We start from the raw sequence: 20,231 nt of genomic DNA, 5'->3' as shown, positions 1-20,231 counted from the left end.
ACAAACACAAGGAAATAGCAGCTAGCATTAAACAAGCTAACGCAGTGTTGTGTACAAATTTCATCGGGCAAACCTTTACGCTGAACGTTTTACGGGCGGGGGGTGGGGGGAGAGAATTTCCGAATTTTCTCCTTCAGACGGCAGCAGGCGCTAAAGCGTCTAACCAATGAAAAGTAACGGCTTTAGACGGGTGGCGTTCTCCTTGTGTGGGGTGCTGTATTTGTTGCTCCTAGGTTGCACGGTAAAAGATATTCCGGGATTATAATAACGTTTGTGTGGCGTCGGACCATCTTCGTGGCTTTAGGCGCCCGCACGAGGATGTAATCCTGGATTACGGGCTAAGACGTCGAGGCATAATGGAATTCTTCCTTCAACAAGTACTTGGCGGTATCTAAAATAAGTAGATTTTTACCTAAAAGCCACTATAAAGAAGGACGTTCGGTGGCCGCTTGGAGAGTTGTTGATTGTTTGGTTTACAGCAGCCACTATTTCTACCGCTTAAGGGGGAAGACTACAGTGGCCATTGTCTACTTTCGCGCTATTTCAAGCTGAACTCTTTTAATTTTGTATTCTAACTTATAAAATTAATATTTCAGTGTAGAACAGCTTCTTTTTTAGTGCTTAAAATAATTTTGACAATTTTAAATTTAAAAGTAATTAAGTTATTACGTTTTAATTCGGACCCCGGAGCTAAACAAGTTGGGCAAGCGCCCAAACTACCCTTTAGTTAGGACCTTATATCTCGTTAACTATTAATATTAGAATTATCAAAATTATTTTAAGCACTAGGGGAAAGTTCAGCCTAATAAGAAAAATATAATTCAATTATTTAATTGGTAAAACAGAAACGTTCAGCTTGAACGAAAAAGAGGCTTTGACTGCAGGCTTGGAAATAAGCGGTGGTCACTGGGTCAAAGACCAGTTTATTAATTGCTCAGACCAGTTTGTTTATTCAGTGTCCAGTTTATTAATTAAAAATTATCTACTGTATTATTAACCAACTGGTCTACGTGACCACTTAAATAATTCAAGAGTGGGGAGTCACTGGCCAAATACACCAGTTTTTAAATAAACCTTATTTCCAAGCCTGCTTTGACTGTATAGACGAATGATAGTTAGGCAGTTTTAAGCAATGAGGTAGAATAAATAGAGATCCAAATCCGCCTTCCAGGACCTACCGTTTCGCAGGACAGTATTTGTTGAGTTGGAGAGTTAGGCCTAGCAAATGAACTTAATCAAATCGTGTTAGCGCCATCTATCGTGTTATTGGAAAACTAAACCTTAACATATTTTGCAAAAGTGTCTGCTTATAGAAACAGATGGCGCCAGCACGATTGGATAAAGTTGAAACTTTAGCCTAATTCTTCGACTTAAATAAAACGTGTCCCGCGAATCCCAGATTTGTTTGGATCTCTATTTATTCTAGCTCATTGGTTTTAGGGTCCTTTTTACGAAATACATTTCCAGTAGATCCTCCCAATACGTACCTCGTGATAGCGGAATAAGACCAATCATATTCTTTAAATCAGGGTTGGCAAGAACCAGCCAGACTGGTTTAAACTGGTTTTAACCATCGAAAAAATCCACGACTAAAACCACTTTTTTTATTATTAAAACAAATATTGAGAAATGAATTAGAAATATTGAAAAAACTAAAACTTAACCTTCACTTTATGTCGTAACTAATGAGAGCTAGATATAAGCAATTAGGGGATCTTAAAATTCATTTTGCGCGTGAAAATACGCTGCCATGTTGGGGTATAAAAGCGGGTAAATAAGTTTGCTATACCTCTCAATGTAAAGGTACTGTCACGCGCAAAAACGTAATTTTGAAATCGGGCAATTTTAGCATTTTAGAAGTAATGAGTGCTAGACATAGAAATCTCATAGGTAACTAGAATGCTGCCGTGTAACTGGCAAATGGGCCAAACGCCGTGGCAGACGATAGCCAGATCTCAGCCAATCAGAGCTCAAAGAGTGGTTCTGCCAAGAATTTAATGTCACCAGAGAGAATGACGTCAGCTATCTCCCGCTATAGTAGCGGATCCAAGGAGGATTATTATCCTCCTTGGCGGAACCACTCTACGGCCTCTCATTGGCTGAAGGTTCAAGGCGAACTGGCGTCAAGCTCGGCCGTAGGCGGCAGCATTCTAGTTACCTATGAGATTTCTATGGTGCTAGATATAAGCAATTTGAGCATTTTTTTATTAATGGTTTTAACCTTTTTAAACCATCGGTTACAGCCAGTTTTAACTATACTGGATTTTTTTAAAAAAAAGCCTTTTTTTTGCCAACCCTGCTTTTTATCCAAAATTCGGATTTATCAGACAAATCACCAAAACCGAAGATTCTCTCAAAGAAGGTTCTCTTAAGAAACACTGAGTAAACTAGGAAGAAACTCCCTTTTTTTTATAGGGTATGTTCAACAATCTTCTGATTCATCATCCATACCCGATGGTATATCATAAAAACCGTAAAGGGTGTTGAACGATTTTTACTTCTACCGGTTGTGACGTCACGATAGGTCTCGGGAGGGCATCAAAATAATTAACCTGTTCGACGAGCAGAATTTTCTGAAACAGATGGTGGTTTCACGCGTGTGTAGAAGATTTTGGTTAGGCGCCATTTTGATTAATTAATTGAGCTTTTTGGCGTTCAACAACCATTTACGTCACGATAAACAATCGGAATCAGAAGTATCGGATTTTTTTAAAATTTTAGTTGTTATAGCGAATCGTTTGCTTACCAGCAGACTTTCAATTAGGGGCATTGACTCTCAAAAAAATACTGGGACCCTAGCAATAAATCATTCAAAGAGTGGTCGGGGGTCACCAGGACCCCCAATTTAAATGAAAATCGTTTTAGAAAACTTCACAATACATCATTTATATAATCTATTTGCTTTTCCTGTCGTTTCTGTAAATATTTATTTAATTTGAACTCCCCCATTTCACTCCCCCACGAATCAGTGACCCTCGAGGGGTCGGAGGTCCCAAGTCATAAATACCACTATTTGCGAGTCTGGTTAGCAGACGACAATCGAACAGTTTATGGGCTTACCACGTTGGTCTCGTAAAATGGAAAGGCTAATTACTACCCTCAATTTTGGAAAACACTTTAACGTAAAATTGAAGTTGCTGGGTTAATGAGGTAAGCCTTAGTTTGTTGAAAGCGCTAGGAGCGGACAACACCCCTGTACGTTAATTTCTCGGAGAGAAAAGCTTTCCCAAACCGCGGAGTTTTTGTCAGCTTTCTTGGAAGGAAGGGCGCAGGGCCATATGTTACCACCGCAGACGCAACCCCTTTGCTTCGAATGCAAGACGCCCGGGAGGCAATAGACCATAAACCAAAGAAAAGATATACTCTCCCCATCCACCCACTTCAGCGCGCGAAATTTACTTAAGTTTTGTATATAAACACGGCGAAATGACGTCAGTCAGAAGAGGGGGGGGTTGGATTTGAAGGCGCAGATGAAGAAGAGTAGTGGGGAGGAGGGGGGGGGGACTTTCTTAGGCAACTGGCTATATAACTCACGAATGCTTTTAAAAATGGGTGGGAGACGCGATGTTGATATCTTTCTTTTTGAACAGACAACTCCGGCGCCCCCCGCGTCCCCTTCTCTCTACCTAACCAAGCGTACGGCCCTAAATGTGCATCATAAGCTTTCGATGTCTTGCCCGGATAAGCGACTCGCTTACGATTAATTTTGCAGCCGCCACTTCTTTGCCAGATAATTTTTGCCTCTCACTCTCCCAAGTTCTAGCCTTTCCTTTCCAAGCCGCTACTTTTCTCAACCGGAACTGTCTAATATCGACGGGGGAAAGCGCTTTTCGTTTAAACCGAGTGAAATTCACACCATGATTGACGGAATATTGAATTCGAATTGGATTAAATCGTTGTACGTTCACAAAACTGTCTATACGTGGAGATTCCCATTCGCAAGTGTTCTCAGGATATTGTGAAGCTCTTCTAGTTCGCTGTCTTTTCGCTATAATTTCATACGGACGAAACTTTGGAACGATTCTTTCATATTTGATATCTACAATATACGAACTTCGAAATGAAGTTGTAAGTAATCTTTTTTATTTCGTTTTGACTTTTTTTCGGTCCTATTTTTCGGCGATTTTTGTTTTGGATTTATTTTATCTGGACCTAGGAAGCGGTTTTTTCTGAGGGTTCAAAAAAACTTTAGTACGAGATTTTAAATCTCAATGTTATTTCGGAAATCCGAAACTGATTTTAAGATTTAAAAATTTATTTTCGGTTTTTATGCTGATCTAATTTTAGCACAAATTTCGGAAATTTCAATTTGATTTTAAGATTTTTAAAATCTTTTTATTTTTGGTTTTGACAAACGTCTGAACCACAATTTTTTTAGTTTTCATGTTCTGCGATAAATTTATGAATAAGAATAGTATAATTACTGTTATAAGAAGTGCTTTATTTTAGTTTCAAAATTTAAAAACTTTTAAATGAAATTTAAATTTTTTTAATTTAGCTTTATATTTCTTATGTATATAAGAAATATATTATTAACACAGCAATAACAATTTTTACATTCAAATGTAATCATTATTTCATTTTATTTTATTTTATTTTATTTAAATTTTAATTTCGGAAGTTGTTTTTGGACGAAATATTTAACCTCTGGTCATTTCCAATATGTCCCCCCTTTATTTCAATACAGTCTCAAGAATGGCCCACCCAAATATCTAGAATCGGTCCTGAATAAAACCCCAACATCCCTTCGAAATTTTCTAATTAAATGTTAATTTGGTATTTTTCAAGTAAAATAAACGTAATTTTAAATCTGAAGGGTTAAAGTAGTTTTATGCCAAATATTTAATTTAGGTAGCGTATACCTTAAATTCCAACATCAATTTGAACTTTCCTGTACCTTTTAGTATTTAAGTGAATGCGTGGCTCTCTTTATTTATTTAACCCATCTGTATTTATAAAGAGTTTTATAAACTACTTATTCTATCTATTTTCGTCTGTCGGCGTTTTCCCCTCTCTCGATGACCAGAAAATGTATTTGAAGATTTTTCCGATTACTTTATTGACCGTTCCTGCGGAAGAATTTTTCCCTTTCTGGGTATAATAGCTATTTATAAATTTTTAATAACCGAAATTGGCCGCGCTGGCGGTATCGCCGTCAGTGGCGCTTTTTCGCCAAACGAAATTTGGAGAAAACACTCCCGTTAATTATTAGGAACATATACCGGAAACGACCGTGAAAACGTCTCCCTTCGCGCCGGATAGATGGCGGTAGCTTTCCCGCGAAGCGAATTTTTTGTGGAAAACAATCGCGATCCAAGTCCTATCGAGCAAGCGCCGCGCCTCGCGAGAGTACGGGAGAAAATCATCATGGCGGGTCGCTCTCGGATATATTAATCCTACTTTTGACGCGATGATTTTGGTGAGTCTTATTTCCATTATAATTTGATTTCCGTTTTTGTTAATGGTTTAATCGACGCGATCCACGAAAATCTGCCCGTTAAAGCTACGTATTATTTCGTGGTTAATAACGCAGAATATAGGCAGTCGGTGGTTGGAAGCGAAGTTGGCCTAACCCGAAAATCTTTCCACTACAATCCGGCTTTCTCCACTGGATGATTTTCCACCCGCATCCTCTTTTTTCCACTGAGCTTTTCCGTCCGAATATCTTCCCACTTTTTTGAACCGGATAGCTTTCAAATTTAACCCTCGTAAATGTATCTTTTTAAAACGCATTATGTACGCGAAAAGATAAAACTGCGGAATTTATCGTAGCGCAACCAAAATAAATGCTGACTAATACGTCGAGTGCTGGCGAAACCTTATGCCGCGCGTTTTAGGCTTAATAAGAATTCGAACGATAATAACGTAATACTTGGATTTCCCTCGATAGCGAATGCGGAAAGTATCGTTCCTAAATATTAGATTTCACCGTAATTGTAAATCAAGTGATAATAAATTGAGGTATACGTTTAAGAGAAAGGTTGGTCGGTGCGTTTCTAAACCTATAATCGTGTAGCGTGAGTGGAATACGGAAAAGAGTTCAATAGACGAATATATTTCGTCTTAAGGATACGAAAACTACGCGGTTCTTTAGGAAAAATAACAGTACGCTTTTATTCGAATAAATTAAGCCCATTAAGCCTAATATGTTTTAACAAAATCGCGCACGCAGAGGCTTGTTTGGGTTTGGTTTTCCGAGAAATTTGCTTAGATCTCGAGTCTCTCTTTCGAGTCCTATTATTTGGCCAAGACATTATTTAGCCCCCCTTTGTTCTAATTTACGGGGAAGGTAATTCCCGGGCGTGTTGATAGACTATAGAACTTCTTCCAAAAGCCTAAATTAGCGATTGTTTCTTGGCTGTAGCCTCGTCTCTTTCGGGAAACAATTTCTACTATTTATCTCTGTAGTTTTCGTTGACACACACCGACCGGCGAGGGAGGGGGGGGGGTCGATGTGATTCACAGGCAGGCAGTCTTATGGCCCACTTTGCCACCAACGGGGACTCCCCTCACGCACCCCTTTCCATTTTCTACTCTCGCTTACACCTGCGTATTCACCTATTAAACTATGCCTAGTGAGTTAAAAAAATTACTTGGCACGAGTTCTACGTGGGTGAAATCAAATTATTTAACTTTTAAAAACGTACGTCACCCGCCAGTTTTGTTATACGCCACGGATAGGGTACGGTCTGTATCCGTTTACCTTTCGTTTTATTGTCGGGTTAACGGCGCCGTATTGAATCGAGTATATTGACACCGTTTTGTTGTTGGGGACAATTAAAACGATCCTAGTTACGGTATTAGTTCTGGTGGGGTTTTCCTAATTTAAATTCATTTGGAAAAATAGGCCTTTGTTTAAATTTAGGAGACATTTAACTATAGCCAAGACTAAATATAGTTGGACTTGTACATTACCGAGGTATAGGCTAGAATTTTATAGGCTTAGCCTAATTTCCAATTTTTTTTCGTTTGTCAAAGTTACTTTCCCAAAGTAGAAACTCTTATCTTTGTTCGCGATAAAATGGGTCAATCAGATCCTTTTACCGCTACGTTTGTGTACGTAACTGGGATTGCGAAGATGGCTACCCCTTTTTTTAAAGGTGGAGACGAATGAAAAGCGAATCATTTTGGCTTATACCAAAGTTTTGATGGATGCGATTTTAAATTCATTTTTTAATGATTTTTTCGTTTTCGCGTACTGGCAAGTATTCTCAAAATATTTTTATCTAAATGCCCCAAGCGTGGATCCTAGGGCGAAATGGCAAGAAGGAGTACTTAGAAGAAGCATCACTCCCTAATCTGGCACGGCGGGGAAGCAAATTGACAGGCGCTCTGGGAGTTTTCACTTTACATTTCTGATTAGTAGGTCAGCTTGGATGTTAGAAGATGTTACAGGGTTCGTACACGACCTGGAAAACCTGGAAAAGTCAGGGAATTTGAAAATGTTTCCAAAAGGTCAGGGAATTGGAAAATATTTCCCAATGGTCAGGGAAATTTAAAATGGTCCAAAATAATAAGGGAATTTTAAAATGACCCCAAAAACAAATCCGGCAAATAAATTTTTGAAAAATGTATTAAAAATACATAATTAACATTTTTCAAGATTTTACCTCAAAACAAATTTATTCTACCAAAATGGTCAGGGAAATTTGGCATTTATTCAGGGAAAACCTGGAAATGTCAGGGAATTTAGTTCCTGAAATTTTGTACGAACCCTGTGTTAGTTATATTTTGATGCATGGGCGTAGTACGAGGGAAGGGACACCGCGTATTCATTTTTCATTATTACATTACAGATTTTACGATTTTGTGTTTTTTAATTATTCAATAACTTTATTTGACAGTTAAACAATATAAACACCGCTTTTAACAAATTTCGTGTTAAAATCAAGAAAGGATTTATTTATACTTTAAAGGGAATTGTTAAGACGATCCTTGGTCTTAATTTAATCGTCACGAGAGGGAATTAGGAATAATAACGTCAGAAGACGTTCGTTTTAGAGAACCAATTAAAAAACCTAGCCGATTTGATTGACTCTTAAGGGGAGGGGTATAATACTTAAATACATTATCCCTAAAAATAATATTTGGTTAGAGATTGAAATTTCGCAAGGCCCAATTGTTTTACAGATTTCTTACGTGTGCGCCAAAATAGATTTTTTTATGATAACAGTTTTTTTTTGGTTTAAAACATTTTTTTTTAAACCAGTAGATGTTTAGTCAAAAGTGACATCAGTGCCATCTTTCGTTCGCTAGACACGAGTTCATTTATAGCAATCGAAAACCTACCAGAAATAGGGGCTTACAGTTTTTGGGCGGTAGATGGGTCTGATATCGATAAATACTTGATAATTTAAATTGACAGTTAGAGCCAGAGTAGACGTATAAAATCTGTGGTTAGTGGTCGTATGTTTTCGAGAAGGGCTGAATAAAGCGATGGCCAAAAACCCTGTCGGCTCTTAAAAATGGGAAATTTTTTCTCGTTCAAAGGAAATAATTAATAACCAAGAGCTGCCTTCGATCACGAGCTCTCTGGGCCAATTCGAGAGAGTCGATCTTTGGAAATCCACCTCCTCTTTTCGAACCCGTAATCGATTATTTTCGGGACGCTCAGAGAGAGAGAAGTTTAAAAGACCAAAAGATGAAATGCTAGGAACCCCCCCCCCCCCCTCCTACTAAATAAAAAAATAAAAGTAATTAATTTGGGCATGACATTTTGTAGAGATGTTTCGCCGATGAAAAGGGGTTACGATTCGCCGGGCGAAATTTTATTTTTTTTTTAAAGGAGAAGCTAACGGAGGAAAAAATAATAGTAATAAAAATACGGGCGTAAAAACAGATGGGGCTGCGAACGGTAAGGGAGAGAAAAATATCCCGGCAGCCAACGCCATCTACGGGACATTTTTACGACTATAATACCAAATCTATATATACGCTTTCGTCTTTCTAGATAAGGTTAACGGAAAGCCGCTACAAAGAATATCAAGCGTGGCTTTTCGCGATTTCGTTCTAGAAATTACGCAATTTTCTTTTTGACGCGGAAAGCATTCGCCAGATATTTGGCCGATCTGAAGCTAGGATAGGCCCCGCGAAATGAAATACAGGTAGAATGGCTTTTTTAGGAAGGGTTGCCTAGCGGAATACGAGAAGCGGGAAAATAGGATTTTTTGCCAACTTTTTGACCAAAAACCGCTGTCTATCTATGAAGAAGAAAAACTTTTTTTTTGTTGTTGAAGACCTATTATTATTGCGCGAGGTCTGATAGGATAAAATGGGCTACGTACCGAGGCGGGGCCTTTATCAGAGGTTAAGCTTTCTTTTCACTCGCGCGAAAACCTAGCGTCAATGTAAAAAAAAATGTCTACCCAACTCAATGAAGGTTTTTGAAATTAACTTTCTCTGTCGGAGCGTTTTCGCCCGAATGAAAACCAACCCTCGTAAAATCAAAGAATTGCTGGTCAATATCTTAATAGGCGATATAATAAAGTAACGTGGTCTTCTTGTTTTGATGGGAAAGGCCACCTTCCACTATGCTTCCATTAGCTTTCCCACCAAAGAGCCTATGAATTCATCCGTAGGCTTTCACTGTACTATTTCGTTATCCCATTTTAACAAGTTGAGCAAGCATATCTGACTTTATAATATCGCCTATTCAATATGAGTCGGGGAATTTTAAAATGACACAAAAAAACAGGCAAATAAATTTTTAAAGATTTATAATATATTAAATATTTTGCAAGATCTTACCTCAAACCATTCATTTATTCAATGAAAATGATTAGGGAAAATTGGGCAAATTAGTCAGGGAAATTAATCCCGGAAATTGTATACGAACCCTGAATACACTGTTGAAATAGAAACCTAAATCATAATTAATCATTTCCCAAAAAAAACGATACTTTAGGTTAAATCATAAGCCTATCATAAGGTCCCCATAAGCAAAGGTCTACCATAGGGGCCCATGTTAACGGCGTTGTCCTGGAGATAAGAAAATTAACGTACGACGATAGGGCAGTAGCACCATCTTCGTTTTCAAAATTTTGACATCTAAAATATTATCTTACTCGGGTTGATAAATGCTACGCAAAACGCGTCTAAATCTCAAATTTGGAAAATAAATAACTTCAGAAACAAGTTCTCTTTTTTCTAAAAGCCAGTTTTAGGTTTCGATGAATATCAATTTTAAGTTTGAAAGTGATAAAATTGTGAATAAGCCTTGGCTACGGTGCTAAGAGCTGGTTCTAAGTTTAAAAACATAGCCGCACGAGCTCCATTAAGTTGGCCCCCCCTCTCTACAATTTTAAAAACTTTCATTTGCGATCGAATGCGACCTCGATGCGACGTTATGCGAAACTAAAAAAAAAAGATGCGACATAATTGTTAAGTTGGAATAATTAAAACAAAAGGGGGGGCTAACTTAATGACAGCCCCCCACTTTCAAATATCAACCCGGAAACACAACCAATAGAATGCGACCTCAATGCGACGTTATGCGACACCCTTACTTTCGAATGCGACATCTTATTTAACGAGATAATCGCTTTCGTAAGTGGGGGGGCTAACTTAACGCGAGCCCCCCCTATAACAGTTGAGGCCTCCAAACACCTTTATTCGATTGCGACCTCAATGCGACGTTATGCGACACCCTTACTTTCGAATGCGACATCCTTACTTTCGAATGCGACATCTTAGTTAACGAGATAATCACTATCGTAAGTGGGCAGGGCTAACTTAACGCAAATGAATGGGCCGCCATGTTAAATGAATGCAAATGAATGCGACCTCATTTTAAATGAATGCAAATGAATGCGACCTCATTTTAAATGAATGCAAATGAATGCGACGCCATTTTAAATGAATGCAAATGAATGCGACGCCATTTTAAATGAATGCAAATGAATGCGACGCCATTTTAAATGAATGCAAATGAATGCGACGCCATTTTAAATGAATGCAAATGAATGCGACGTCAATGCGAAGCAATGCGACACCATAATTATCGAAATAATCACCGCTATTCGAATGCGCTTTGGTCCGCGTTGACGACTTAATTTTTTTTATAGAACTTATTTTTTATATTTCGGGGGGGGGGGGGGCTGCCATTAAATTAGCCCCCTTTTTTCATTTGTCTATTATCTCATAACCTAATTTGTTGCATTCGTTAAAAATAGTGTCGCATTAATTCGCATTGACGTCTCTTTATATTAAGGTTAATTAAAATTATGAATTAATATGGGGGGTTACTGTTAAGTTAGCCACCCCCCCCCCCACTTTCTCTATTAATTTTCTCATAAACTATTTTTCGCAATCAAAATTATATCTGTCGCATTTCTTCGCATTGCCATGTAGTGGCTATGATATTCTGTTCTGGTTGAATAACGAAATTATGGGGGCTGACGTTAATTTAGCCCCCTTTTAATTTTAATTATATCTCGATAATGGTTAAGTCACATCTCTTTCACTTGCTGTCGCATTGTGGGTGCATAAAATTGATAGAGAAATTTTCTGGGAAATCAAAAAAGGGGGGGCCAACTTAATCGACCTGTGTTTCCGTATTTATATTTGATGATTCTCGATCTGGTTCAATCGATTATCTCGTTAACACGGCTGTCGCATTCGAATAGCGGTGATTATTTCGATAATTATGGTGTCGCATTGCTTCGCATTGCTTCGCATTGACGTCGCATTCATTTGCATTCATTTAAAATGGCGTCGCATTCATTTGCATTCATTTAAAATGGCGTCGCATTCATTTGCATTCATTTAAAATGAGGTCGCATTCATTTGCATTCATTTAACATGAGGTCGCATTCATTTGCATTCATTTAAAATGAGGTCGCATTCATTTGCATTCATTTAACATGGCGGCCCATTCATTTGCGTTAAGTTAGCCCTGCCCACTTACGATAGTGATTATCTCGTTAACTAAGATGTCGCATTCGAAAGTAAGGATGTCGCATTCGAAAGTAAGGGTGTCGCATAACGTCGCATTGAGGTCGCAATCGAATAAAGGTGTTTGGAGGCCTCAACTGTTATAGGGGGGGCTCACGTTAAGTTAGCCCCCCCACTTACGAAAGCGATTATCTCGTTAACTAAGATGTCGCATTCGAAAGTAAGGGTGTCGCATAACGTCGCATTGAGGTCGCAATCGAATAAAGGTGTTTGGAGGCCTCAACTGTTATAGGGGGGGCTCGCGTTAAGTTAGCCCCCCCACTTACGAAAGCGATTATCTCGTTAACTAAGATGTCGCATTCGAAAGTAAGGGTGTCGCATAACGTCGCATTGAGGTCGCATTCTATTGGTTGTGTTTCCGGGTTGATAGTTGAAAGTGGGGGGGCTGTCATTAAGTTAGCCCCCCCTTTTGTTTTAATTATTCCAACTTAACAATTATGTCGCATCTTTTTTTTTTAGTTTCGCATAACGTCGCATCGAGGTCGCATTCGATCGCAAATGAAAGTTTTTAAAATTGTAGAGAGGGGGGGCCAACTTAATGGAGCCTCGCGCACGCCTTCTGCGCATTCATCATGCAACGCGTGAAATTCATTTGGGGAAATGCCTAGTTGAGAACATAACCACTAGGAGGTGCAGATTTTGAATACCTACCTCTTAATAACGGTTATGTGATCGTCAAAAATTAGACCTAGACCATTGCTTATGCATGGGGACCTTATGATAGGCTTATGGTTAAATCTAGAATGCATTTATTTCTGTTGCTCCCAATTCATCTCACGTTCGAACAAAAATCAAATGAACCCAGTATCTAATTGCTTCCCTAAATCTGACGTCTTCCATCGCGATTGAAGCAAACGCCGGTGCCGTTTTTCCTTCCCCCACTGTTACGACCAAGATGCCCGTACATTGTCTCAACATACTCATTCTCCCTAAATATTAAAAAAATAAAATTCATCGTTAAGTAACAGTTCACTAATTTAGTCAATGAAATGTTAGCTCTATTAAATCTCAGTAATAGAAAAATAACAGCGACGAAATTAAAAAATTAGTACATTCTAAATAGAAAAATCGTCTACTAGCCAGTAATGGGCGCGCTCCTCCCATTTTGAGAGACGTTGAGCGGTAAAATATCATTTTAAAAGAACGCAAGACGGAAATGAGAGGAGCGAAAACTTTACCGTTCAAAAAAGAGAGGAGCGAAAACTTTAACGCTCAGAGAGGAGCGATAACTTAACCGCTCGAAATAGAGAGGAACGAGAACTTAACCGCTCAGAAAAGAGCGAAAGAGAGGAGCGAAACTTGCCGCTCAGAAAAGAGCGAAAGAGAGGAGCGAAACTTGCCGCTCAGAAAAGAGCGAAAGAGAGGAGCGAAACTTGCCGCTCAGAAAAGAGCGAAAGAGAGGAACGAAAACTTTACCGCTCAAAAAGGATATCACACGCGCAAGCTGAGCGGTTCTTGAACAAAGGTGCCCATCGCTGCTGCGAGCACGATCTACGAATTGCCTTTAACGTAACTAGCGCCAGTTACCCTAGCTTGAAATAAATCTGGTTACAGAAAGGTGAAATGAAATTAGCTTCCATCTTTATACTAGTGAAGTACCGATTTTTACCTCTCCGAGGGGACTTTGTACCCTAGGAGGGGTTATACAACCACCGTGTCTGTCTGTCTGTCAGGCCTGCGAACGCATTTTCGGGGCAAAGGGTAATCACTGCGAACCCAGTTTCTTAGAATCAGGGAAAAGGTTTTTCCAAAAGCGCCCTCTTTTTGTCATTGGGTGTAGTATAATTTTTTAATCAGCCGGGATTCGAACCCGAGCCCTCTTGCACGACAGGTAAGCGTTCTACCGCAGAACCACGGATACAGTTACCCTTACTGAAAATTAAAAACTCTTCCGAGGAGAGGTATATTTTGGCTTGCCAACTTGTCTTTTTAGGTTATTCTTTTGCAGATTTTAGTTTCCGTGAAATGAGATTGAGCTGTAGCCGCTTTCTTATAAACAGTCTTTTTGTTCCGCCTGATAAATATTTTCGGTGCATTGTTTTGATAACGCTGTTATCTTTTATCGAGCGGGAACTCGGCTTTCGAACGACACACACGCGTACTTACGAGAGATAAAGGAAAGAAATATTTAGATTTCCCAGCGGGCAGACTTATAATAAACGTCGCTCCCAACTATTTGTTGGGAATTCTTCAAATTTTCAACTCATTCCCAATTTTTGGAGTAGCCTAAATTCCCCATTTGTTAATTAAAATCGTTGAAATTCCCCATTTGTTAGTTAAATATGATAAATTCCCATTTGTTAGATAAAATCTGGGAAATACGGGAAATTCCCATTTAGTTTAAATCGGGGAAATATGGGAAATTCACATTTAGTTTAAATCCGGAAAATACGGGAAATTCACATTTAGTTTAAATCGGGGAAATGTGGGAAATTCACAATTATTTAAAATCGGGGAGATATGGAAAATGCCCATTTAGTTAAAATCGGGGAAATGCTCATTTAGTTAAAATTGTGGAAATTCCCGTTTCTTAGTTAACATCGGGGAATACCCATTTTTACTTAAAATCAGGGAAATAAGGGAAATTCCCAATTCTTAGTTAAAGTCATTGAAATTATAAATTCATGAGTGTTCATAAGGTTTGCCCTAAAGAGAACAAAAAAAAGATTTTCCTTTATTACATGGAACGAATTTAGTCAATCGCGAAATGAGTAATAATAATCAGCTGGGCTAATAACCAAGGCATCACCTTAGGCTTAAGTCATCGAGCGACCTTTGAAGCATTTAATTCAGGCAAGGACAGTAAATACAGGGACGAGAAAGTGTATTGGCGGCCTCTGTTGGAATATACATGGAGCTTCTATACATGGAGAAGAAACTCTAGACAAAAATGTACCTCAGTTCTGCGCAACGCTTTTTGGCATCCCGAGCCCATGTAAACAATCTCTGACGTCATACCCCTAATCATGGATGTAGAAACTAGAAAGTACATCCATGCCTCAATTGCCATGTGCGTTCCAAGGCTTAGGTTTATTTTTATTACCGTCCTAGTCAAAAGTCTGTGATAATTTAAATGTACCTGATATAATGGATGAAATAGGTAATAATATATAACGTCAAATTTATCCAAACTACCACAACGTTCAATCCACTTGAGGCATTTCTCTTGTTTTCCCAATTTTTTGCTTAGTTTCGGAAATGTTATAAACTTGATATCGTTGTTCTTAATGTACCGGGAATCGCTCCTACAACTACCATACACGTATTTTTTCTTTTTCCCTTTCCTAACATTACTATCCATTTTTGTTTTAAAATTTACTATTTTTAGACTAAAACCTTTAGTAGTTTTGTAACGAAAAAACAACGATACGAACCGAGGGTTAGTTTTACACCGCAGACATCTTTGTTGTTTATGTGGGCTCGGCTTTTTTCTACAAAAAAACTGGGGAGGGATGAAAATGTAGGCCCCCTTTTTGAGGACAAATTCTGTCTAAGGTTTCTCAGTACTGTTCATAGCTAGAAGGGGGACAGTTTCTTCTCCATGTATAGAAGCTCCATGGAATATATCACCTAAAACGGCCGAAACGCAAGTAGAGTTAGTTGTAAACAAAAAAAATGGCGGTCACCTAATTTTAGTGGTTCTTGACTTCAAAACAAATGGGCATTTTTTATTTAACATCAAAATGGTAAAAACTAACTACAATAGCACTGTCCATGGCTGCGGTTTGTTTACATCTAACTCCCCGTGAATATGAAGACGTTTAAAATCGAAATATTTTTTCCTGCTTTCGCGTCCCTGTATCTACTGTCCTTGATTCAGGTGGCCGGATTACAATGCGTAGGAGGGTGGTGGCAAGCCCTGCATGCCACGCGTTCGAGCCAACAGCTCCCTAAACTAACTATTACCGTTAACCTCAACAATGAAAAGATTGTTTAAGCTAGCAATGACATGGCGAGTTACACTAGGTCAGTGTTTGCGACGTAGTAAAATATAAAACTTTAGTTATATTACAACATTAAGTGGTTTTGCAACTGTAAAAATCAGGGAAATATCAGCGGGAAAGCTGAAAATATCAGGTAAATCAGTTTGCCAATAGTCGTGGTTTTGGACGATTCCTCCTATGCTCACTCATTTATCAGTAACCTCACCAGGGAAATAGTGAAATTACGATAGGCCTATCTCGTGATTGTGTAAATCGCTAGAGCGACCCAACGCCGCCGCCGAGTCATTTACTTTTGGGCGCGCCGCCGACGCCGCTTCCGATATTTTTGATATTTTTGAGAGTTTAATAATTGGATTATTGATGCATAATATTTTTTAGAAACTAACAAAATAGGGCTTACAAGTCAAAATATGTGACTTAGTCCAGTATCTTTGTTCAATTTCCAATAGACTATTCTATAAAATACTACTTATGTAATTATTTACTTTTGTGTATAGAGAGACAGAAGGTTTGGCCCGATTTTTCATGAACCAGGGAGGCTCAAAAAAGCATTATCAGGCAAACCTGCCAACCTAGTTGTCCGGATAAATAGTGGAATTTTGATCAAAATCCTACTAATTTAACGGTTATAGTTTTATACAAACCATTATAAATAGTTAATTAACTATATCTCATTGATTTTGTAAATAGTTCAGTTAAGGACTTACTATATTTTGAAATATACTATCTTCATGTAGGCTACCTAAGCTATATTTTGAAAACAAGACTTTTTGAATGACGCTTCGTAAAATTCTAATGAAATAGGACTGAACATAAGATAATTTTTAAACCAAATTATAAATAAGTCTGCAAGTCCAACTGAAATAGCGCTATGTGTTGTTGGTTAGAGTGTTTGGCCTGTTTAGCTAGGAATTTATAGAAAGGTCTATTGAATCGTTCGAACAAATTGAAATTGATTGAAAATTTGAAATTGAAAATGAGTTTCTACGTAACTTAATTTTATTTTCCTTAAAAAAAAATGTTGGAATTTTTTGCTCCAAATTTTCAAAAAAAAAAGGGGGGGGGGGTTAGAAAATTCTACACCTTCGCGCCTCCGCCGCCGAAAAAAATCAATTTTGCGTGAAACGACGCCGACCCAAATAAAATCGGCGCTTTGTTCTATATATAGCTTGTGTATCGTTACCTTATTTTTAAAAAGTCGTAATTTGGACTACATTAAATCTAAAGTTACGACATTTTTAAACTAAAGTTTGTTCGAAATGGCGGCTCGCAATTTTTGTCGCGAAACAAAATTTGTAGTTGCTTTGGAATAAATTTGCAAAACGTCGTGAAAATTAAATTATAGTAAATAATTTCGAAAATTCTAGTTCCGAACGTTTAGAGCTTACATTTACCTGGAAAATAGCTTTAAATGAAATTAGCGTGTAATTAATCGCCCCGGGGGAAAGCTCTCGCTGCCCCTGCCACATCGCGCACGGCCCCGGGAACCGATAGAACGCTCCTAATTGATTTAGTCTGTTTAAGCTGACACGACACCTCAAACGAGATTGCGCGTTTCCCAATTAGCTGATAGTTCGATCGAGGCCAGCAGAGAAATCGCAGCCCCTGTCCCCAGCTGACAGATAATATCAACTTAAGCATGCATTTGTAAATGTAGACTCATTTGGTATATTAATCCTACGTTTCCCGCTACTGGGGGTTTTAAACAGGTATACCTAGAAAATGAGAAGTTATTCGCTTCCAGGGTTGGTTTCAATTAAGCAATTTAAAAAAGCAATCGTTTATGTAATTCCTATAATCAGAAGCGTGTAATATACATCTTAAGATAGAAGTATCTACGTCCTTACCCTCTTAATGCTATTCGCAGACTCCCACCTGATTTTTTAGAATAGTTTTCGCAAAAAAGTAGTTGTGATTTTTAAATCAAATCAATCGATTTTTTTTATTTTATTGAATTTATTAATTAATGGCTCTTTTACTGTTTAATTAACGGTTATTTTACTTTTATCAGTTAGCTAATCTTGAATTAAATGAAATCTTAATTAAATTTAATTACTATATAATATATTAGTTTGCTTAGATTTTCTATGTATTTTAAATTTTAAGAACCTATTTTTTGCCATTTTTATTCATCATTTGAAATACATTGTGTGATTTAAATCAATGATTTTTTAAAAAATATAACTAAATTATGATTTAAAATCAAATTGATATAAATCAGCCAGCCCAGTGGTGTACACATCGGCGATTTCACTGGTAATTAGCTCCCATTGAAAAGTGTTTCGAACCTGCTAAGGTACAAGTTTCATTTGAATGGCATAGTTGGATACTTCGTTCGTAAAATAAATTAACTTCTGATATAATATATATCAACGGAGGATTTACGAAAATTGTACATTCCAAGAATATTTAATGTAACAAAATGTCCCTATCAAAGCAAACATAAAACGTAGAAGTACTTTAAGGGGGCTTAGGATTTATCCTTCTATTCCTTAGACAGCTTAAAAGGAAACTTTTTGTTACGTAAGAAGACTCTTCTGGTGATATTGACCTAGGTCGCACGTAGAGTGTCTTGACAAATGTAGAGTTCAAGCGAGTAGAGTCAATATCGCGGCTTCCACTAATTGCTTTCTTTTGTGTCCGCTTATCTCGCGTTGTATAATTAGAAACCACCTATCGCGTTCGCCGTTCGCGGACCACTACCATTTTACGAGGTCAAGCGAAATACATTAAGCTTGGATTTGGATTTTTGGCCGCTGCTCGGGGCGTCTCGTTTATATCAACAACTAGTCTACGAGCCAATAGACGGAGAAGATCCTTTCACGGGGGTAACGCCATTAGAGGTAGATCTTTAAATACCCCGTCTTAATAGATGGCGCCAACAATCTGAAAAGTATAAAATTTAAATTATTTAAAAACAGCAAATAATATAAATATTTCCATGTCGAATGTACCCCGAAGTGATTTTTGTTTATAGGATTTTCGTAAAACATAGGCTAATATTTTTTTATAAATAAAATCGTAAAAATCAAACCACTCAGGGCTTCGCTCAAAATGTATTTTTGACTGTAAGAAATTTGTCAATCCTATAGTTTCACCCTATATCAACGTTTCTTTCTTCATATTAAAAACCAATTAACATATTTTCTATAAATGAGAACGTTACCGTGTTATGTTATTGCTATAAACTTTGGGCGTAGGCCTAATATTTCTTCGGAAAAGAGTGGAGAACCTTGTCGTTTAGACGGCGAAAACAGCGACTAACATTTGTCAAAATAGGATAAAAACAAAATGTACGCTCGCATTTATTAACCTTCGGCGACGCGTGGTTTCGTATAAATAATCGTCTATCGAAAACAAAAGTGCTCTTCGTTCGGGGAACCCCCGACGTGGAAATCACCGATTGATACGTATAGTCTTAACCCCATTCTCCGCCCTTGACCGGAGTGTAAGGTAACGCCCGACTCGCTATAGACAATCCGGAGTCGAATAAGCTTAGACCCTAAAAAAGCCTCGTTCAGACTAACGGTAATTTTTCCGCATTTACCAATGAATTTGTTAGAGTGGATAAAAAACGGGTAAAAATTCGTGCAGTTGCGAACTAGGCTTTTAATTCCTCAGCGTTCATTTTTCGAAGGCGCTGATGCGGATAGGAATTGAGCGTGGTACTACTTTTTTGGTTGTAATCTAGGATGGGATGGAGCCACGCGGGGGAGTGCGGCCAGGGTTTCTTTTGTCTAGCTCACGTCTTTACTCTTATAACTTGAGGGAAATGCCATTTACCCCGAGAGGGGGCGGGATAAGAGATAATTCGTACTTTCCCAAGTATCCAGGCGGACTCAATTCGCCGTAAGATTTTGCGAAGGCTCCTCCTTTCATTTCGAAAGATGAATTAGTTGGACTTCGAAAAAGCGCCGTTCTGAATTGAAGGGAAAACTAATAAGAAAAGACATTTTAATCGCGTCAATTGTCCGAGTAAAAAAATACTTGATTTAATTGATTCTACGACAATTATTGTAATAACCAAAATTGCATTTCGGAAGAAGATCCAACTTTTTATTTAGTAAATATTTTTAATTTTTAACGTTTATAAATTAATTATAAAAGATTCAGGGTGACCACGCTTCCTATATTTTATAGTTTTTCCTATATTTCGATTGTCTTCCTATAACTGCATTGATCATTTTTCCTATATTTTCCTATATTTCGATTGTCTTCCTATAACTGCATTGATCATTTTTCCTATATTTTCCTATATTTCGATTGTCTTCCTAGGCTAATACCCAAGGTACCACCTTAGGCCTAAGTCATCAAGTGACTTCTTAAGCCATTAAT

The 20,231-nt window shown here is 37.9% G+C and overlaps 1 protein-coding gene across 6 annotated transcripts in view; it reads left to right on the top strand.

The window, feature by feature from the left end:
* The first annotated feature begins 267 nt into the window (after positions 1–267).
* Asator (tau-tubulin kinase asator) overlaps positions 268–20,231 on the top strand; it is a 60,745-nt gene continuing 40,781 nt past the window's right edge. For 2 of the 6 annotated variants that reach the window (XM_090154368.1, XM_090154367.1), the window contains exon 1: positions 3,542–4,068. In XM_090154368.1, the coding sequence (XP_090010494.1) occupies positions 4,061–4,068 (8 nt within the window). In that variant the 5' untranslated portion in view covers positions 3,542–4,060. Of the gene's footprint in view, positions 388–3,541; positions 4,069–5,337; positions 5,420–20,231 lie in introns of those variants that run through there. The other 4 variants (XM_090154366.1, XM_090154364.1, XM_090154365.1 and 1 more) reach the window with 3 other exon arrangements.

The sequence above is a fragment of the Leiobunum rupestre genome, chromosome 7 (assembly GCF_980474605.1).
Source record: "Leiobunum rupestre chromosome 7, qqLeiRupe1.1.hap1, whole genome shotgun sequence".
Lineage (NCBI taxonomy): Eukaryota > Metazoa > Arthropoda > Arachnida > Opiliones > Sclerosomatidae > Leiobunum > Leiobunum rupestre.
This window is presented reverse-complemented; position numbering and strand designations above follow the sequence as displayed.